The sequence below is a fragment of the Nycticebus coucang genome, chromosome 23, assembly GCF_027406575.1.
Source record: "Nycticebus coucang isolate mNycCou1 chromosome 23, mNycCou1.pri, whole genome shotgun sequence".
Lineage (NCBI taxonomy): Eukaryota > Metazoa > Chordata > Mammalia > Primates > Lorisidae > Nycticebus > Nycticebus coucang.
Genome location: NC_069802.1, coordinates 5490966 through 5511997, shown reverse-complemented (window position 1 = coordinate 5511997; position 21032 = coordinate 5490966). Strand labels below are relative to the sequence as shown.

The following is a 21032-nucleotide window of genomic DNA, read 5'->3' as shown; positions in this document are numbered from 1 at the left end:
AATGAGCCTAAATTCATGAGGATTGCATGTATATTTGATTGCCTTTGATCCCAAGGTTATATGGGTAACTCGAATACAGACTCTACTGGCAGAAGGCACTTTGAAATGATTGCTAGAGCGTGCTAGAGTTAAAATCATTTCAGGAAAAACATATTTCTGAAAGCATGATGAAAGTCAAAGGAAAATATGATCTAAGACAAATGCGTCTGCTTTATAACAGAAAATGTGCAGTCGGAATGAAGTTGTAATAATATTTTAGAACTAGAAAGGACAAGAAATAATACATCTTCTTAGTTGGTTTATGTCTTTATAATTTATCTCTCTCAGAAATTTTGAAAATATTCACAGATTTGTTTGTAAATTCACTGAGTTACCTCTTGTCTTAATAGATGTTCTGCCTGGTTTCTGGTAATATTTCTATGGTACCACCTGTAAAAGCAATAAAAATAATTTTTAAGTGTTACACTCAATTTTTTACGGGAAAAAAAACTATTTCATTTTCTTCATTTTTAAGAACTTGCTATAGCTGTAATTCTACCACTTTGGGAGGCCAAGGCGGGTGGATTGCCTGAGCTCAGGAGTTTAAGACCAACCTGAGCAAGCGTGAGACCCCATCTATACTAAAAATAGAAAAACTAGCCGGGCGTTGTGGCGGGCGCCTGTAGTCCCAGATATTTGGGTGGCTGAGGCAAGAAGATTGCTTGAGCCCAGGAGTTTGAGGCTGCTGTGAGCTGTGATGAGGCCACGCCTCTCTACTTAGGGCTACAGAGTGAAACTGTGTCTCAAAAAAAATGAAGAAAAGAAAAGAACTTACTTCTGAACTGTTTTTAGATAGTGGAGGGTTTTTTAATCCAGGTAAACAATGATAAAATATTCATGGATCAATTAGTTAAATATAATTTTATTAACTTCAAACCAATAGCTCGCTTAGTCTATCATATCTCCATTCACCTTTCTAACACACACTTAGTTTATAATTCTGAATAATCTGACTCCTTATAAATTTCTGTAAAAGGTATGTGGTTAAGAAATCATCTTCAACAAATACCATAATGAGCTTTGGCAGACAAAATAAAAAGTTCTTCTCAGGAACTTCCAATTTGCATGTTTTTATGTGGCTAAGTGACCCTTTCCAAAAGTTAGAACAAGCTCATTGTAACCTGACTCTCCCAGCGCATCACCTTACAGTGGAGTTGGCAGTTAGTAGGGTCTGTGGAACAAGCTACACGCGATCCTGCCCCCAAACACCCACTCCTGCCTCATCTGTCTCCCCACTTGCCCTTCATTCACTCAGCTCCCTTTACACTGAGATGTTTTCCTTCCTCAAATTCACAAAGCCCTTTTCTGCATCCAATCATGCTTTTTCCTCTGCATGAAACATGTCATTGAATGATGTTAGAATATCAGAATTACACACGGTAAACACAATTATATAATATGATAAGTCAAACATATAGTTTGACAAAATACCCAGTAAGTAGGCAAATAGGATATGATAATCCCTAGTACCTGGTACAGGACTGAGAGAGGAAAATGGTAGAACAAAAGAGAGAGAGGAAAATTGAAAAGCCTTCATTTCAAAACAGGATTTTAAATTTAATCTATATTACCAGAAATACAGTTTTTGTAGACAGTGGCAGGAAGAGTGCATATGTGATCGTACACTGAGTCACCGTGGGAGGGCCAGGTGGTGGCTAAACGAAACTCCCATGCCTGACTTTGAGGACAGAACTCATCTCACCCTGCGGACTTCCCCTGACATCCAGGAGTGGGAAGCTTCTACGAATTAGAAGGGTCAGGTCCTGAAGATACTAATGTCATCAAATTCAAAGTAAACTTTTAAAAGATGAACTGCAGAGAATACAAGATGATTACAGATGATTCTAGACAAAGTAATTTGACTACTTATCACTAGTGGGAATAATGTTGAACTATGAGCATTAGTCAGGACATTTTAAAGAGTATTAATATTAGAGGGAAGAATTTCAAGAGGAGTCTGAGCCCTCTTGCTGTAGAAATAGGAAATTCTTTCAAAATAAACCAGACAAGCCAGGCGTTGTGGTGGGCGCCTATAGTCCCAGCTATACGGGAGGCTGAGGCAAGAGAATCACTAGAGTCCAAGAGTTTGAGATTGCTGTGAGCTGTGATGCCATAGCATTCTACTGAGGGTGACATAGTGAAAGTCTGTCTCAAAAATAAAAATAATAATTTTAAAAAACAAGACAGAGTTAGACACAGGGAATCAGCTTATAGGGGCTCCCACTGGCTCAGTTGTGAAATTTGAATGTTAAAAGAAAAATACTGATTATAGGTCACTAAAATAAGTTGAATCTGTGAAAAAGGGAGGCTGCATGATAAGACTCAAAAAGGGAAATGTTGACATACATTATGTTTTTTAATGGTGTTTTTCACCTGCTGTTAAGTTGGTGTTAATTTGCTTGCATTATATTCATTTATTACAGTGACAAATGTTGATTTCATTTAAATATAAAACCACATGTGGATGTCATTGGAATGACTTCAAAGTAGTAAACAAAGAAGTATGTGACAAATTCAGGATCTTTTAAAATAATGTAGAATTCTGGACCGGCACAGTGGCTCACGCCTATAATCCTAGCCCTGTGAGAGGCCAAGGCAGGTGGATTGCTTGAGCTCAGGAATTTGAGACCAGCTTGAGCAAGAGTGAGATCCCATCTACTAAAGATAGAAAAAACTCACCAGGTGTGATGACACACACCTGTCATCCCAGGTACTTGGGAGGCTGCGGCAAGAAGACAGTTGAGCCCAAGAGTTTGAGATTGCTGTGAGCTACAATGATGCCATAGCCCTCTACCCAGGGTAACTCTGACTCAAAAATAATAATAATAATGATAACTCAGTATTCTCTCAGGCAGGAAAGATATTGAATGAATGCAACTTAGGGGAGATTAGGAGCTCCATATTTCAAAACTTCATCTACCTAAATCAAGTGATATAAGTTAAAAGAGGTGGGTTTGTTTTTTTTATATACAGACAATCCTGTAAGAGGATCCTATACCCTCTTGATATTTGTTTTATAAATCAGCATGGTCAGCTATAGTTGAGAGGAAACATCCTGTGTATTTGTCAACCTCAAGTTTCATGTCCCAATCTTAGATTTTTGATCAATAAGTGACAGTATTGGGGTCTTGAAATGTTTCATCTTGAAACCCTATTAGATCTGAGAGGGTAAATCCATTTACCTTAATAAATGACTTTCTAACCCTGAGAAAATTAAAGATTCAATGTAGAAATAATGAGATAAACTCACACTTCTATAAAGTTCAGGGTAATCAATATGTTTGGTATTTAAAATATCTACGATTTTAAGCGAATCTGGCATTTTAGATTTTTGCCTCTGATTTAAAATGCACAATTAATTTTAAACTAGTTATTTGAAGTTGGAGAGAATTTGACTAATTTTTAAAATGATCTTTGAATATTTAAGAGACCTTGACTTGCCATACTGATAAGTTTAATTTGTTAGATTTTCAGGATCATTTAAAGATTAAGATGTAAAGGCTTATTATCACTGTAAATTGGCCCAGTCAGGCCTGTGAAGTTCTTTAAAAGAAAATGGAATTTTTGCAGTTTATTAATGGGAATCAAATATTTCAGGAAATTTACTTAACTGAGCTTATAAATAGGACTGTTTAAGGACATTAAGCTTGATTTAAGGTGATTATTCTTACTTATTTAGATTTATAAATAGTATGTCAAAATTTGTAAGTTGAATTTGAGGGCTTACTGAAAACTAGGTCTTTATATTGTAGTATTAATAATCTGGATATTCATTTAAAAACAAAGTAGCCATAAATCTTTCCATGTACAAAGGTTCCTGAGACATCTGAAGTCCATATAACACATCCCTCCGCCATCCTGCCCTCCGTTACTTCCTGCCACCATTAGACTCCAAGTCACGTCCTCAGAAAGGTCTTCCCCAACCCAACATCCCCACCAAAATTACAGCCCTTTCCCCATTATTTTCTCCCACAGTGTCCTATAGTATTCCTTCGCAACACTACAATTTGGAATTATATATGTATTTGCGAATTTAGGATTAATATCTGTTTCCTCAAGAAACTATAAGTTTCATAAAGGCAGAGACTGTTTCTGTGGTTGTATCTCCAGCGCCTAAAACAACTAATGTCTGGTATATCACAAGTGTACAATAAATATAGATGGAACAAATAAAGTGATGCAGAGGGCCAAAGTAAGGAATATTGTATACCTGTGATACTAGACAAAGTAGACCAAACCAAAAATGCCTTTCCTCTTTGTTCTACAGTTCACAGAAATAATAATAATTACCAGAATGTACTGAACATTTACTATGTACTGCATTCGACAGGATCCTTCAGAGTTTTAGAGACATTCGGTAATTTTGCCCAGAGCCAAAGCACTAGTCCCTGGTGATGCCAGCATTTGAGCCCAAGTTACCTTCATTTCTGAGCCCATGCTGTGGTACCTTTGTATAGTCCTTAGAACAGTGCTTGGCACACAGTAAATGATCAATAAATTTTAGTGGTCAATAATCAATAAATTTTAGTGATCAATAATGGTAATTATTTTACCTGTATATTAAGAAACTTTTTTTAAAAAAAAAGAAATCAATAAAATTCAAAGTGAGCAGTCTTTCCATAATTGGAATCATTAAAAAAAAGAATGATATCTTTTTTTTTTTTTTTTGAGTCACTCTCACCCTGTTGCCCAGACTAGAGAGCCATGGCTGCTAATTTAACCTCCAGGTGAGGTTGAATCCACAGCAAGGCCAGCCAAGGAGGTTCTTTCCTTCAGTCATATTTGCTGCCTGTACTTGTCTTAATGCCTCAGCTCACATCACCTGCTGCTCCCTGCCCGGGGAAGCGTATGCTGGTTGCAAAGTAAGTACCCTGGGTTGGGGTGCGGGGAAGGGAAGAACCACGCTCAAACTGAAAATCTAAATTTCTGAAAAACACAGGAGTAGTTCCAGTTCTGCTCTACCACTAATCTATCAACCTCAGTTTGTCTTCTGCAGAATGGAAGGCTTAAAGAGTGATTGGATTGCTGGGAGGGGACGGGGGGTGGGGGAGGATGGGCGGAGGGAGGGGGATTGGTGGGATTACACCTGCGGTGCATCTTACAAAGGTACATGTGAAACTTAGTAAATGTAGAATATAAATGTCTTAACACAAGAACTAAGAAAATGCCAGGAAGGCCATGTTAACCAGTGTGATGAAAATGTGTCAAATGGTCTATAAAACCAGTGTATGGTGCCCCATGATCGCATTAATGTACACAGCTATGATTTAATAATTAAAACAAAGAGTGATTGCTAAGATTGCCTCCATTCTTCCAAATCTATACTTGTAACAAAAATAAACTTCAAGCAGAACTCTAGGGCGAACACCAAATGTTCTTCCAGACTACAGCGTCAGCCTACTGCTTATCTCCAGCTATTTCTAAAATATATAAAAACATGAGCCAAAATGTAGTTAACTCGTCTGTATAGTGAGTCCAGTTCACCACTCATTGAAAATTTCATTTCATTTTTAAAGGCAAATTTCCTAGCTAGGATATAGAGCAGAACAAATGCTGAATGAGTGTTTGGTTTCACTCTGTAGTAGTGGAAAGAAAAAAGTGGCCGTACAAAACAAAACAAAAATAAACTTAAAAAAGAGAAGTTTTTGAATCAACCATGATAAGGAACAAAGTTCTCTTTATTGCTAAAGATGTCAAATGTGTTACTTTCTTTTCCTTTACAGACCGAAAAACAGTCTGTGCACCGATAAGCTGCCATGTCCCTAATTCTCACGGGTTAATCATAGGCCAGACCTTGGAGGAGACTTACTCATAAATTTCTAAATTGGTTATCTTGTTTTCAGTCACGTAGTTGCTTGGGATTAAGCCTTCATTTCTACAACAAAAGAAAAATCAAAAATCAGATTTTCTTTTTTTTTTTTTTAGCCAAAGACTCACTCTGTCACCCTGAGTAAAGTGCCATGGCATCATAGCTCACACCAACCTCAGACTCTTAGGTTCAAGAGATCCTCCTGACTCAGCCTCCTGAGTGGCTGAGACTAACAGATGCTCACAACAATGCCCTCTTAGTTTTTCTATTTTTAGTAGAGACAGGGTCTTGCTCTTGTTCATGCTGGTCTCAAACTTCCTAAACTCAGGAGTTCCACCTGCCTCTGTCTCCCAGAGTGCTAAGATTACAGGCGTGAGCCACTGTACCCAGCCAAAAGTCAGAATTCTTGACATGTTGGCATTATTGTGGCAACAATCCTTTTAAAACCTCAAGAATGTAAAGGAAAACAAATTCCTTTTACTGACGAAATTGTCAAAAGAAGAAAAAAGTTTTGGGTTTTTTTCCCCCCATTTCCAAATCAACAAAAATTTCTTTATCAGAAATACTATACTAAGGTCCTAACTTTTAATACGAGTTGTTTAAGAGGTTTCATGACCCCAAATTCTTTTCAGAGAAGGAAAGGGGTACTTAAATGACCATTTATGTCACAGGGACTAGGTTAGAAACATAGCAGTTACAGAGACATGAGGGTTTCATCCGGTCAATTGCTGCCGAGTATTCCATAGTATGGATATCCTAGTTTAGTCATTAGTCATTCTCTTACTGCAAGCAGTGCTGTAAAGAAATCCTTGAACCTGCCCTCATGTGCACAACTAATAATATTTCTATAAGATCTATACCAAGCAGGGAATTGCTCAGTTACTGAATGAATATAAACATCTTTTAGGAGATACAGCAAATTTCCTTCAAAGAAGGAAATATCAATTTATACATCTATCAATAGGGTAGAAGTTTTCTCTTCCTATACATTCACCAAATTGCAGTAAGATCCACAAGACATACGAGACATCTTATTGAGAAATAAAAGCATAATGTTGCATAAAGTACAAGATTCAAATAAATGAAATCTACAAACAATACCATATATTCCAATATGTGGATATAAAGTGCATTGAAAATTTTCTGGAAAGGTACTCACTAAATGGATAATGGTGTTAACTTTGGGGACTGAGTTTGGAGGTAGTGGCAAAGCCAAATTTGGGCATTATTTATAAAGTTTGCATATTATTTCTTAAAACTTTATTCACTTATTAACTGAGAAATCAAAATGAACAATTTTTTTTTAACTTTGAGGCATGCCAATAAGTCACCTTGAAGTGTGGCTAATTACACAGTCCTGAACTTGCTGATGCTTCCTTTTCTACTGAGAATTCTCCACCCCAAGTTGAGCCTAAAGTAAGATTTGTTAAGAGAACCAAATCATCAGGAAAATATAATTAAGGAAAGAGGTATTTGATTTACAGTTATAACACGTAGAAGCTTCTAATCTCCAAATCTTGGCAATTATCAGAAATCAATGCCAATATTCTCTCTTCGGGAGTCCAGGTGGTCCCCAGAATTCTTCTCAACTCAGGACTCCAGTCAAGCACTAATCATCTATTGCAATGGCACAGTGAAACCTGTTTGCATCCCAGCATGTTTTTTCTTTCCAATTTAATTCAGCAACTACTACAAACATTTGCTTCTAAACCTAATCACTGAGACATACAAAAGTAAATAAGATACTACTTCTGTTCATACTTTAGAAATTCCCGGGGGGTGGGAGGGAGAAAAGCAAGTTTCCAATAAAGTACAAATCAAAATAAAAACCTATATTATAGGGACTGTTATTCCTAGTTCACAAATAAAGAAATGAAAACTCAGTGAGGGTAAGTGACTTGCTTACCCTTGGACACATGACAGAAAGCTCCAGGACAGGAGCCAGATCTGCCTGAGACCCCTCCACGCTCTTGCCCCCTCATAGCAATGCAGGGCGGTGAGACAGGCTCAGTTCCCTGCAGAGGGAGGAGTTATAAACCTGGACAAAATGAGCCCCCCAAAAGAAAGAGTCTTCTTTATGTTTTGAATGTTTAGAGGCTAAAGAGGAAGAATTTAATAAGGAGTCGACCAGGTGTCTTACCCCATACGGTCTCTTGCTTTCCACCAGTGAGGATTATATTTTTCCAATATCAAGTATTCTTCTGATCTCTTTAAAGCTAAATTACAGGGTTCTCTGGGCAGAAAATCATAAAGAGCCTTGACTTGGATCTTCTCTTCAGCCACGTCCGAAGGCGGGAGGGGAGGCAGCGGCTTGCGTTTCGAAGGCTGCACGCAGGCCCTGTTGGACTGTGAAAACCAGCAGGTGAGTTGTTTTACTGTCCTTTTGGTACTTTGTATTTAAAAAGAAAAGGGATATAGCACATTTCCTGCTGCCTCACTTCTCTCATCCAGCTGCATGAAGACAGAAGCCAGAGTGGGCCCAGTGCAGGAGACACAACTTACCTCTGAAACCGCTGTGGATTCAGCTGCACACGCAGCATTTTGTAAATGTTTGAGATCGCAAGTTCTCTCGTCAGCGTTGAATTGGAATTTTTCATTTCATTCTTTTCTATCCTATCCTGTCTTACCTTATCTTATCTTATCTTGTCTTGTCTTATCTTAACTTATCTAATGTAGGGAGTTTCACTCTGTCACCCAGACTCATGTGCAGTGGCACCATCAGCACTCACGATGGCCTCAAACTTCTCTGCTTTACGGTTTCCTCCCTCCTAAGCCTCTCAAATAGCTGGGACTACAGGCACATGGCACCTCACCCAGCTAATTTTTTTTTCAGAGATGGGGGTCTCTCTATGTTGCCCACGCTAGTCCCAAACTCCTGGCCTCAAGCAAAATCCTTCTCCCACCTCCTGCCAAATCGCCTCCTTGCCATTACAGATGTGAGCCACAGCACCCAGCCTGGATTTTTTCATGTCACAATTGTTAAAAGATATTTTATTCTTTGATAGTTTTAAGGATTTTTCTCTTTTAGAAGAGGAAAAATGGTCTTTTCTTTCATGTACGATAAGCTTGTGCTATAAGCTTGTGAATTTGTAAGCAAATTCTTCATCTTACAGCACCAAGATTGCAACAATCACAATTTACTTTCTACATTAAAACAAGAAAAACTCAAAATCTGCCACCAACTACTTCCTGGAATCTGAGAAGAAATGCTGTCTTAAAGAAAGATGGAGACTTTACCTCTTTCATGTTTACATGGATGGAGCTGGAACATAGTCTTCTTAGTAAAGTATCTCAAGAATGGAAGAAAAAGTATCCAATGTACTCAGCTCTACTATGAAACTGATTTATGACTTTCACATGAAAGCTATAACCCAGTTATAACCTAAGATTAGGGGGAAGGGGGAGAGGGAGGGGAGGGAGGAGGGAGGATGGGCGGAGGGTGATTGGTGGGATTACACCTGCAGTGCATCTTAAAAGGATACATGTGAAACTTAGTAAATGTAGAATATAAATGTCTTAACACAGTAACTAAGAAAATGCCAGGAAGGCTATGTTAACCAGTGTGATGAAAATGTGTCAAACGGTCTATAAAACCAGTGTATGGTGCCCCATGATCACATTAACGTACACAGCTATGATTTAATAATAAAAAAATTAAATTAAATTTAAAAAAGAAAGAAATGCCATGATATTTTCAAATGTAGGCACTTAGAAATATGTACTTTGGAAAATTAATTAATTAATCCTGACTCAAAATGGCAGTAGCCTGAATGCACTGTTTGTTTTCAAGTTCTGCCCTGAAATATAGCCATATTTTAGCTCCTTCTTTTTTCTTTTACCTCTTTCTAGACCATTCATTTGCTGTTTATTGAACACTTATTTTGAGCCAAACATGACACTAGGGTCTGGGCAACTCACAGAGTGTAGACCCTAAAGGACCCTGAAAGACAAGCCCCCGGTCCCCAAATGCCACTCACTTGCTTCCTACTTGACAACTCGCCAAGCCACGTTCTGCGACGCTGAGTGTGTTTTTCTGAAAGTTCTTCATCTTGGCTCAGGCTTATTTGTGTTCTCACTTGTCTGACATTGAAAAGCAATCATGTTACAAAGGAGTGTTTGCATTACAGGCATAAATCCTCTTGGTTACCACAGAACCAAAAGAAAAATCTGAGTGTCTTGCCAACTGCCTTTTTATTTAGGAGACTTCCTAACCCCATCTCCTCAGGCAAACTACTAGTGCTCAGAAATTAAGTTTTCTTATGCAGGGATTAGAGATGCTCAGAACATACAGAGTTACTATAAAACAAAACCGAGAGAATGTGTCACACACCTGTTCAGAGTCTGGGACATATTAGAGGCAAGGAATTATAATCTTGATAATTAAAAAATTATACTCATGATAATGAAAAACTTATTCTGTGTCTGGCACAGTGCTTTTCGTTTTATATGCATGACTCATTTAATGGTAACTGTTGCTGTAAAGAGACATGGTGCAGGGTTTAGGAGCACGAGTTTGAATCCCAGTTCTACGTCTCCTAGTGTGGCCTTGGCTAAGCCATGCAACCTCTCTACACTTCAGCTTTCTCATCTGTAAAATGGTGCAGTTAAAAAAGAACCCAGGTAGTTTTCAGAGTTATAGGAGCTAATACATGTATAGTGTCTGATATTTAGGAGACTACTGTTAAACATTCACTGGTCCTATTAGCATGTGCTTTGGGTTTAACTCTTACAAAGTCATTTGCTGGGCTCCAATCTATAAGACACACTGGTAGTCTAGGGGAGATACCCAGATGTCTAAGACAGGATTCTTGCCTTTAAAGGGCAAAAAATAGTGGAACACAGGCACGTGAACAGTATTCATGACAGAAATATGAAGTAGAGAAGCAAGCTACACAGTGTGGGAACACAGTGGAAGGAACAATTGAATTTAAAAGGCTCAAGAAAGGATTCCAGATGATCTGATATCTAATCTATGCCTTTAAATAGGTGGGCATCAACAGAGTGGAAAGCAGAGCAGGGTTCCCAGGCTCAGAGAAGGGCAGGTACAAAGAGACATAGGGACTGAAAAGATAATAAATAATAATTTATTTATTATTTATTATAATAATAATAATTTCCAAGGAGTAACCCTCAGCAGTAGACTTACCGCTTCTGTACTGAACAGCAGCAGCAGCAACAGAAAATCGACTGGATGGTGTTATCTGAAAAGCAGATCAGTATCAACTATTAGAAAGCCAGAGTCCATGACAGCAGATCGACGAGGCTGGAGAAGCAATACCCAGTGGAGAAGTCGCTAGGGCAGGGGTGATAGGAATTATTACAAAGGGTATGGAGGTCTGGACCAAGCCCCCTCCCCTCAGTAGAGCAGTGGTTCTCAACCTGTGGGTCCCGACCCCTTTGTAACCATGAAAATGCATCCTGCCTATCAGGTATTTATATTCCAATTCATAACAGTAGCAAAATTATAGTTATGAAGTAGCAATGAAAATAATTTTATGGTTGGGGGTCACCACAACATGAGGAACTGTATGAAGGGGTCGCAGCATTAGGAAGGTTGAGAACCGCTGCTCTAGAGGAAGACCAGAAGCTGCTGCTAACACAAAGAGTGTGGTTTCCCCTGTCAGGCTCTTCTGCCCCGGTCTGGGTTATGCGTTCCTCAGTCTGCAAATGATAAATGACCAGTATATTCTGTTAATACTTTACATTTGTCAGGGCCAATGTTAGGTAACAAACATGCCAAAGAAGAGAATTTCAAAAAGATGATGTTCCCCGGTGGCACCTGTGGCTCAAAGGGGTAGGGCGCTGGCCCCACATGCCAGAGGTGGCAGGTTCAAACCCAGCCCTGACCAAAACTGCAAAAAAAAAAAAAAAATGACATTCCCCTACGAAATCTGTTAGCAAGGACTTTGATTAGGTCCATCATGTTTTTTTAAAAACTTAAACATAAAAAATAGGCTTTCAACATTTCTATGGATTGGGTACAAATATAAGCTGAATTTTTTTTTTTTTTTTGCAGTTTCTGGCCAGGGCTGGGTTTGAACCCGCCACCTTCGGCATATGGGGCCAGCGCCCTACTCCTTTGAGCCACAGGCGTGGCCTGAATGTTTAAAGAAAGAGCTATTCAGTACATTTGAGCCATGCTCACAGTTTCATTGTTAATCTTTATTTGATTTAAGTTTGATGATTTGCCTCTTTTAAACAGCACAAATAAATGTTGAATTTTAAAAGAATATTTTATTTTCATAGAACCTACACTTCTTTATCAGCTCCTACTCATGTTGACTCCCCAAAATAAAGTATTGTTGAGGCAGCAAAGTTTATTAGGGATCAGCATTAGTTGACAGGGCACGGTGGTTCACTACGCCTGTATTCCTAGCACTCTGGAAGGCCAAGGCAGATGGATCACCTGAGCTCAGGGGTTTGAGACCAACCTGACCAAGAGCAAGACCCCATCTCTACTAAAAATAGAAAAACTAGCCAGGTGTTGTGATGGGCGCCTCTAGTACGTAGGCAAGAGGATCTCACTTCAGCCGAAGAGTATGAGGTTGCCGTGAGCTATGATGATGCGATGGCACTCTACCCAGGATGAAAGAGCGAGACTCCATCCCCCGCTCCCCCCCAAAAAAGATAAAGATGAGCATTAGCTCTGAGGTGAGACCGACCTGTGTTTTGATTTTAGCCACGTGCCTGACTACATCTCAGGTAAGTCCCTCAACTGTTCTTAGTTTCCCCTGTATTAGGCTATTAAGTACAAAATGTCTGATATCCTTAATACTGAGCTTGACAGTTGCCATCTCTGACATTTCACTTTGACATTTCTTGTTTTATTTTGATTGGAAAGGTACATCCTCATTCTTTCAAAGGCATGTTTTGGCTTGTGATTATCTTTTAAAATTTTTGTAGTGCAATTTTTGTGAAACCATGGACAATTCAAAAATTCATGCCATTTTCAAATATGAGCTCCATCAGGGAGCAATGCAGCAGAGACACCTCAAAATATCAACAGAGTGTTTGGGAAGGATGTGGCTAATGAACGCATTGCACATTGATGGTTTGAGTTTCATTCTGGTGATTTTCATCTTGAAAATGACCCACGTGGGCGACCTGAGACCAAGATAGATAATGATGAGCTGAAAACTGTAGCAGAAGCGAATCCATCTCAATATCCACATGAATTAGCAGCAAGGTCTCATGTCACTGTTCCAACAATATTGGACCATTTGAAACAAATCAGCAATGCAATGAAGCTGGATATACGGGTTCCACATGAATTATACAAGCATCAGAAGAGAAATTGTCTCAAAGCTGCCTTTCTTTTCTAGCACGACAAAGGCAAATCATTTCTACATCATATTGTTATGCGTGATGAAAAATGGATTTTTGACAATTGTAAGTGTTTAGCACAACGGTTAGATAACAAAGCGCCAAAACACAGTCCAAAACTGAAAACTCACCAAGGAAAGCTTGTGGTGTCTGCGTGGTGGTCCACTGCTGGTGTTATCCACTAGATTGATGAAACTGGTCAATCGATTACAGCTGTTTACCGTAATCAAATGGACAACATGATGAGATTGCTTGCAACTAAGCAGCCAAGATTGGTTAATAGAGACAGGCCAATCTGCTTGCAAGACAACACTCAACCACATGTCACACAAACAACCCTGCTCAAACCACAGAAGCTGGACTTGGAAACTCTCTGTCATCCATGATCTTCACCAGACCTTGCACCAACTGACCACCACTTCTTCCAGGCTTTGGACCACTTCTTGCAAGGAAGAATATTTAATTCTTAACAAGCTATGGGAAGCACCTTTGCAATTTCATCCCCATTCGCTCTCCAGGCTTCTTTGCTGCTAGCATAAGCAAGCTACAGTGAAGATGACGAAAGTGTCAACAGTTTTAGGCACATGCTGTGATTAATTGTACTGCTTGCTGGAGATATAATAAACTAAACTTTTGATTTGAAATAGGACATTTCATATTTAATGACGTAACAGTACCTGTTCCCTTTGAGAAGCACTATGAGGCGGAGATGAATCTCTAACTTTGTACCTGAATAAACTACTTCAATGGTTTGTGCTTTGGTTTCCTCATCTGCAAAATGGGAAAACAGGAAACCTCTCCTGTAAGGGGATCGTGAGGACTAATTGGATTGATTCATGTCAAACACCTAGAATAATGCCAGGTAGACAGTAAGCGGGCAATCGAAAAGACCTATTATAATGGATTGTTGTACAAATTAAAGTGGATGTTAGCTTTAAAGTCCCTGGAACATAGAAGGAAATATTGTAAGTCAGAATCCCAACAAGAATCAGAAAGCAAACTGAGATAAGTCGAGAAGAGTTTATTTGTAAGGGGAAGTGATTTTAGATATATAAGCTTCTGTAGTGATACTACAAGGACTGTGTAGGAACCCAGAAAGAAGCTGTCACCACCGACAGTTAAACTGTGACGAGGGAAGGGAAGCTTCCAGAACCTGGATTAACAGGGAGCCTGTAGCACAGGCCACCTTGAAAGGACCAGTCATCACCTATCAGGAGCCATAGACAACCCAAGGAGACTCCACAGCAAGAGGATCAGGAAGAAAAATAAAATCATGCGTCACTTACTTGCCTTGCTCTGCTTTAGACATCACCATTGCTCAACTGTTGAGCCACGGACACCTTGGTGGTGATCCAGTGGTAAACTTCCCATCTCTACCTGGGACACACAGTTCAAGTTCAAGCCCAGGCAAGGATTCGTCTTTGCTCTGGCTGCTATTTAATCCTCACCCCTGATTTAATAACTTCCTCTCTCTTTGCACGGAGGAACCACTTAATTCCTAAGGTGTACCCAAAAGCTTATTTCTGGAGACAAAAATAAAATAAATTATTGATTCCCAAGTCAGGGGTCCTCAAACTTTTTAAACAGGGGGCCAGTTCACTGTCCCTCAGATTGTCGGAGGGCTGGACTATAGTTAAAAAAAAAAAACAAAAAAACTAGGAACAAATTCCTATGCACACTGCACATATCTTATTTTGAAGTAGAAAAACAAAACGAGAACAAATACAATGACACCGCCTCATGTGGCCCGCGGGCCGTAGTTTGAGGACCCCTGGAATGCTGCTCACTTTTTGTCCATTTTTATCTGGTGTGTCTGCTGGTGTCTGCATGGGCAAATTGCCAAAAAAGGAAAGAAAAAAAGAAAAGGAAAAAAAAAAAACCCCTCCTCAGAAAGAGGGCAAATTAGCACTTGATGGCCCTGTCTGCTTTGGCAGGAGTTAGTTTAATTTACAGTCTTACCAATTAATTCCAGTGTTGTTTTAGAGCCCCATAGAGATCTGTATTTATCCAGGCCAGGGGATGCAAAATTAAATGTAGGTTACATAAATGAGTGAAGCAGGTCAGAACAGAAAGTAGATTGTGGCAAAAATGCTGTGCTCAAACTCTCTTGGAAGAATTCAAATTCAAAATTGTAAAAATACTCCCTTCTCCTCTATCTCTGTTATTTCGCTCTTTACGTGATCATTCCCATCAGCACACATCGTCTGTTATTCAGCAATTACAAACACAATGACCTTATTTCTCCCATCAACACGGCTCCCTGTGTATTATAAAATCTGGACGGGAGTGGTTTTTCCCTGCCGCCTCCAGCTGCTCTCTGTGTGTGTTCTCTGGATCCCTGAGAGTCAGGCTGTTGTCCCTCCCACTTCTAGAAAAACTGTTCTCGGTTTTTTGTTTTTTGTTTTCTTTTTTTCCCTCGGGTTAATATGAGGGTACAAACAACTAGGTTACAATATTTGCATTTGTTAGTTAGAGTCCCTGTTGTAGTTGTGTCCTATACCCCAAAGGCAAGCTACGTGCCCTCACATTCAGTGGGAGCACAGGAATCCCCTCCCCTCTTCCTCCCTCACGCCTCCTCCCACAACTTGAATGGAATTGAGTTTTTCTTTTATGTGAGCGTGTATTAGCATCTGCCGGCTTCAGATTAGCATTGAGTACATTGGATACTTGCTTCTCCATTCTTGTGATACTTTACTAAGACGAATGTGTTTCAACTCCATGAACGTTAATACAAAGACGTAAAGTCTCCATCTTTTTTTAAAAACTGTTCTTGTTAAGGTCACCATTGCTAAACCCAATGGCCAATCGTACGTCCTCATCTTCCTGGATCTCTCATTTGGTGGTATAACCCCTTGTTTTGTTCCTTCTCAGCCTCTTGGCTGCTTCCTTCTGTACCCCACCCCTCACCCCTTCCTGCCAGGATGTTCCCAAAGCTTTTGATGTCTTCTTTTCTCTGTCTCGTTCACCCCCTTGATTACCTCATTCCCCCTATGGCTTAAAATACATCTCTCAGCTGATGCCACCACCCAAATGAACACATCTAGACCAGTTCTAATTAGTTCTGGACACCCCTCCCCAAATGCATTCTCAGATTCTCTACCCTGATGTCTACTAACACCTCATGTTAACTGGAGGTACCGGTAGTATCTGAACTCTTTTTCCTCCTTTCCCAAACTGGCTCTATTCACCCTTTCCCACCTTGTCCAAAGCAATTCCATCTTTCCAGTTGCTCAGACCAATCATCTTAAAGTCATCCCTGACTTCCCTTCTCTCTTACACCCTAGGGCAATCTGTCAAGACATCATGCTGAGTGTACCTTTAAAAAATACATAGGGGTTGGTTCCAGGACCAAAATCCATAGGTGCTCAAGTCTCTTATATAAAAAGGCATAATATTTGCACATAACCTACACACATCCTCCTGTGTACTTTAAATCATTTCCAGATTATGTGTAATGCCACACAATGTAAATGCTATGTAAATAGCTTTATACTGTATTGTTTAGGGAATGCTGACAAGGAAATAAAAGTCTGTACATGCTCATCCCTTTTTTTCCCCCCCATATTTTCAATCCATGATTGATTGAATCCATGGATACGGAGGGACAACTACCCGTCCATGAGTTTCAGTTTGGGGAGATGAAAACAGTCCAGAGACAGATAATGGTGATGGCTGGGCAACAAAGCAACTGTACTTCATGCCACTGAACTGTACATTCGAATATTACTAAAATGGTAAATTTTGTGGTATGCATATTTCACCATGATTTAAAATATACACAGACCCATGTGTGCCCATGCAAAGAACCTTACTGCTTGTCCCGACCTGTCACTACCAAAGCTAAGCCACTATCATCTCATCTTGTTTACACCAATAGCCTCCTAACTCCTTCCTGCTTCTATCCTCCCCCACCCCGTGGCTTATTCTCAGCACAGCAACCAGAGCCGTTAATTTAAAACCTAAGTCAGATCTTGTTACTCCTTGTCTGAAAACCCTACAGTGGCTCCCTGTTTCACTGAGGCGTGTAGCCACATTTCTCACAAGAACCTGTAAGGTCTTCCACGATCTGGCCGCCTGTTGCCTCTCATTTTCTCTGCAACACGCTTTGCTCACTCTGCTCCAGCCGCGCCCTCCGTGCTACTGCGGAGACAGCCCGCCCTGCCCTCTCCAGCAGCGCTTTGCTTTGTGGTGCCTAGAACACTATTCCCTCCAGACCTGCGTCCTTAACTTCCCTCTAACCCCGCAAACCCCACCTTCAATAAAGCACTGCCTGCTCTGTTATTACTGCCACCTGCACGTCCTAACTTAGAGATTCTTTCCTCTACTTTTTCTTTCTTTTTCTCATGATATTTTTCACTTTCTAACATACTACGCGATTTCTTGCCATGGTTTGTTTTTTTACTGTCTCCTTCTCTAGAATGTAAACAGGAATGTTTGTCTATTTTGTTCACAATTATTATATCCCAAGAAGCTAGAACAGTTTTTGATACAATACATATGCAGTAAATATTTGCCAAGTAGATGAGGAAATGAATGATTGAGTTTGAAAGAGCACCACATTGCAGCCCCCTCAGAACATCCACCTGTCTTGATTTAACCCTAATGAAAATAAGCAAACCATATTTGGGGACAAAACAAACAAGTACAACGGAAAGCAGTGAACAGTAAGAGCTGAGAGGTAGGATTGTATCGCAAAAGTCCTTAAAATAAGGGAAGAGAGGAACTTGTTTGTCACTGTATTAGGGAGTCTTAACTTCAGATGCTGAAGGTGGAGAATGACTTGGCCACAAGCTGAGCAGAGCAAATGGTACTCAGCCCAGAAACCCTTAGAAGATGGTTCAGCAAGGTGACCTATGTCCATCTGCGGCCTCATGTTTAAATAGAAACTAAAATCTAATATCAAAGCTAAGAAATTATATAATGACCACTTTACTCCTTAAACCATCACTAGCATGTTATAGTACTCTTTGTATTTTCCCACATGCTTGAAATAGTTCACAACTAAAATTTTTAGAGTAAAGAAAAGGAAAATCTGAGAAAGACAAGTGGGCTTAGGGGGGCCCAGTTCCCTTAAGCCTCTGTAAGAATAGCAAGCCGTTTTAAACTCACACTGAGTTCACTTTGTGTGCTTGATGTAGGATATGTTTATTTCTAAATATTATCCTACAGGTATCCGCTCTGAGACTGATAGCTTTTTACATGTACAAGATTTTTAGTGATAGATGCAAAAGGATTTTTATTTCTCTGATTCAGTAACTGTCCTACCTTTTCCTGACCCAGAATTGTCCCCTTTTCCCCTGTCCCTAATAGGAAACATTGTGTTGGTTTCTTCCCCTCGTCCCATGCTCTGTATGAGTCCACTGCAGAAAGCATGAATTCTTCCTGAGTGTCAGGTTTTTTATATCCCATCCACCATCAATTTGTTGAAATTGTTTTGCTTTTTCCTTCTAATCCACTTTGCCAACAATTGAGTCTAAGCCCTCACACTTGTATTTCTGCATTAATTCACTTAATCTTTACAATGATCTTAGGTGCCACTTTGCAGGTAGGAACTCACACCACAGAGGGGTTATTTCTTACCAGAATCCAAAGACTACTTGGAAAGCCAGGATTTGAACCTAGGACGACTGACTCCAAAGTCTCTGCTCCAAATTGTCTACTTCAATTCATTCCATATATTCATTTCCCTAAAAGTCTGCCTCAGCCCAGCGGCTCTTCGTCTTCAGCATTCTATCTTCCCCTTCTTTCCAGATCATTTATAATCTGACCCCACCCGGACTCTTCAGTGTTCTCCAATTCCTACTGCATTTGGCTCTGTTCCCACAGCCACTTTGCATAATTCTGCCCCCAGGAGAGGACGATTTCCACTGCAATCCACTCTGGTCTACTCCTTCCTTGGGGTCCCGAAGCACCACGATCTGCCCTGCCCTTCTGCTCTTTATCAGGTGCTACCTAAGAGGGTCCTGTAATTTCCTTCATGTAGGTTTCATCTCTCCTGGGGTTTCTCAATCTCACCACTATGCCATTTTAGAATGGGCCATTCTTTACTGTGGAGGCTGTCTTATGCACTGCAGGATGTCTGCCGTCATCCCTGGGCTCTATGCACTTGATGCCAGTAGCTGCACAGCCCCCACTTTCCTCTAAAACCCACACCACCAACACCACCCTCCAGCTGTGAAAACCCAAATGTTTCCAGGCATTGCCAAATATCCCCTGTGGCAAAATCACCCCCGAGTGAGAACCATTGGGCTAAATTGACAATTTCAAGGTCTGAATCTTACACTTTTTCCATTCTACCCAGCATCAATGCCTGACACATAGCAAGAATTCAATCAATAGCTATTAAATAAAACCTCACCAATAGCTATAGGGCCAGAGGGGTCTAACTTGTGGCCTGCAGGCTATATGTTGACTTTGTGAGGACTTTGGACCTTTTTTTGCTAATCAGTTTTCATTAGTATTTACTGTATGGCCCAAGACAACTTTTACTCTTTCAATGTGCGGCAGAGGGAAAAAAAGGTTAGACACCCCTTCACCATCACATTGTATGTTGGCTCTTTTCTCAGTAAGTCATCCTATTACCTAGAATTTCACGACTTGACATTGACCACAGAGAAACTAGGTTGACCATGACCTTTTGACTAGTTAGAATAGCAAACTGAAGAAAACTGAGGAGTTCTGGAACTATAGCGAATATTTGTGGTAGGTCAGAAATCTAACTTTTTACTCCAGATCTACCAAAAAAAAAAAAAAAGCTTATCTAAAATCAAACCATGGGATGTTAAGTAGAATTATTAAAAACTCTGTGGGATTCAAATGTTTTTTTCTATATCACGATAGCATACGGGGTTGAGCAAGCTTTCACGTCAAGCAGACCTGGAGTCAAACCATGGCTCCATTTTCTTGTAGCAACAACACGATTCTGGGCAACTACTAGGGTGCCTCATCTGAAAATGTGGGTAATAAACCGATCTTTTAGGCAAAGCTGTCCCCCATGTTGTTGGAATTTCTTTCTGCAGTAGGTGCTTGTCTCAGATTCAAAGAATGAACCCACAGACTACAGAGATCAGTGATAAGATGGAATTTATTAGGTAGAAAGAAATAAGAAAGGAAGAAAAGGTACCAGAGTTTCTGGCAGAGTGGGGAAGACCCAAGTAGGAAATCTCTTCTTGGGTCTTTCATCTAGGGATTTTATACTATTTGAGGAATTACACTTGCCCAGGATTTGGCTGACTTCAAGGTTGATTAGCAACTGAATGAGGGTATTAACAAATGAATGCAATTCCTCCAGCTCCAGGAAAAAGCAGCAAGAGGTCCACTCCAGAAGGGGCCTCGTTTACATGAAATGCTGAAAAAACTTCTTTTCTCTTGTCTTATTTGTATTCAGAGAGTGCAGTTTGTAGAGAAAAAGTATGTTTGCATAGGTCTGGAAAATGGTGGTCCTTGTCCAGCCCTGAATGGGGGATACCCTTTGTCAATCACTTCTACCAGTATAACCTTTACTATATGCTAGGCACGGTGGACACTTAGATCTTACTATACCATTCTGTGTCAACTGACTATACTAACATTGAGGTAGGTCCTACTGTTATCCACATCTTACTGATAAAGAAACTGAGAGGTTCTTCCATTTGTCCCCTCACAAAAGTCAAGCCCAGAGAGTTTGACTCTGAGTCCATAAGTATAACAATGATGATGTCCTTGTAGATGAAGAGATTAAATAAGATAGCAGAGATGAAACAATAAGAATTGTTATTTTCCTACCTTTCACTCATCCAGTTCCTTATTCAGCAAGTATTGGATACTCACAGAACATATTTAAGATCATAAAAGGGGCAGACCTTCAAAGAGTTCATGGAAA

The 21032-nt window shown here is 40.0% G+C and overlaps 1 protein-coding gene across 1 annotated transcript in view; it reads right to left on the bottom strand.

The window, feature by feature from the left end:
• The window catches only part of TXK (TXK tyrosine kinase), a 67970-nt gene that overhangs the window by 38561 nt on the left and 8377 nt on the right, over window positions 1–21032 (bottom strand). The window contains exons 2-6 of the mRNA XM_053578107.1: window positions 10995–11049; window positions 9826–9928; window positions 7989–8194; window positions 5849–5914; window positions 375–429 (exon numbers count right to left, since the gene is read on the bottom strand). Of these exons, the coding sequence (XP_053434082.1) occupies window positions 375–429; window positions 5849–5914; window positions 7989–8194; window positions 9826–9928; window positions 10995–11049 (485 nt within the window). The remainder of the gene's footprint in view (window positions 1–374; window positions 430–5848; window positions 5915–7988; window positions 8195–9825; window positions 9929–10994; window positions 11050–21032) is intronic.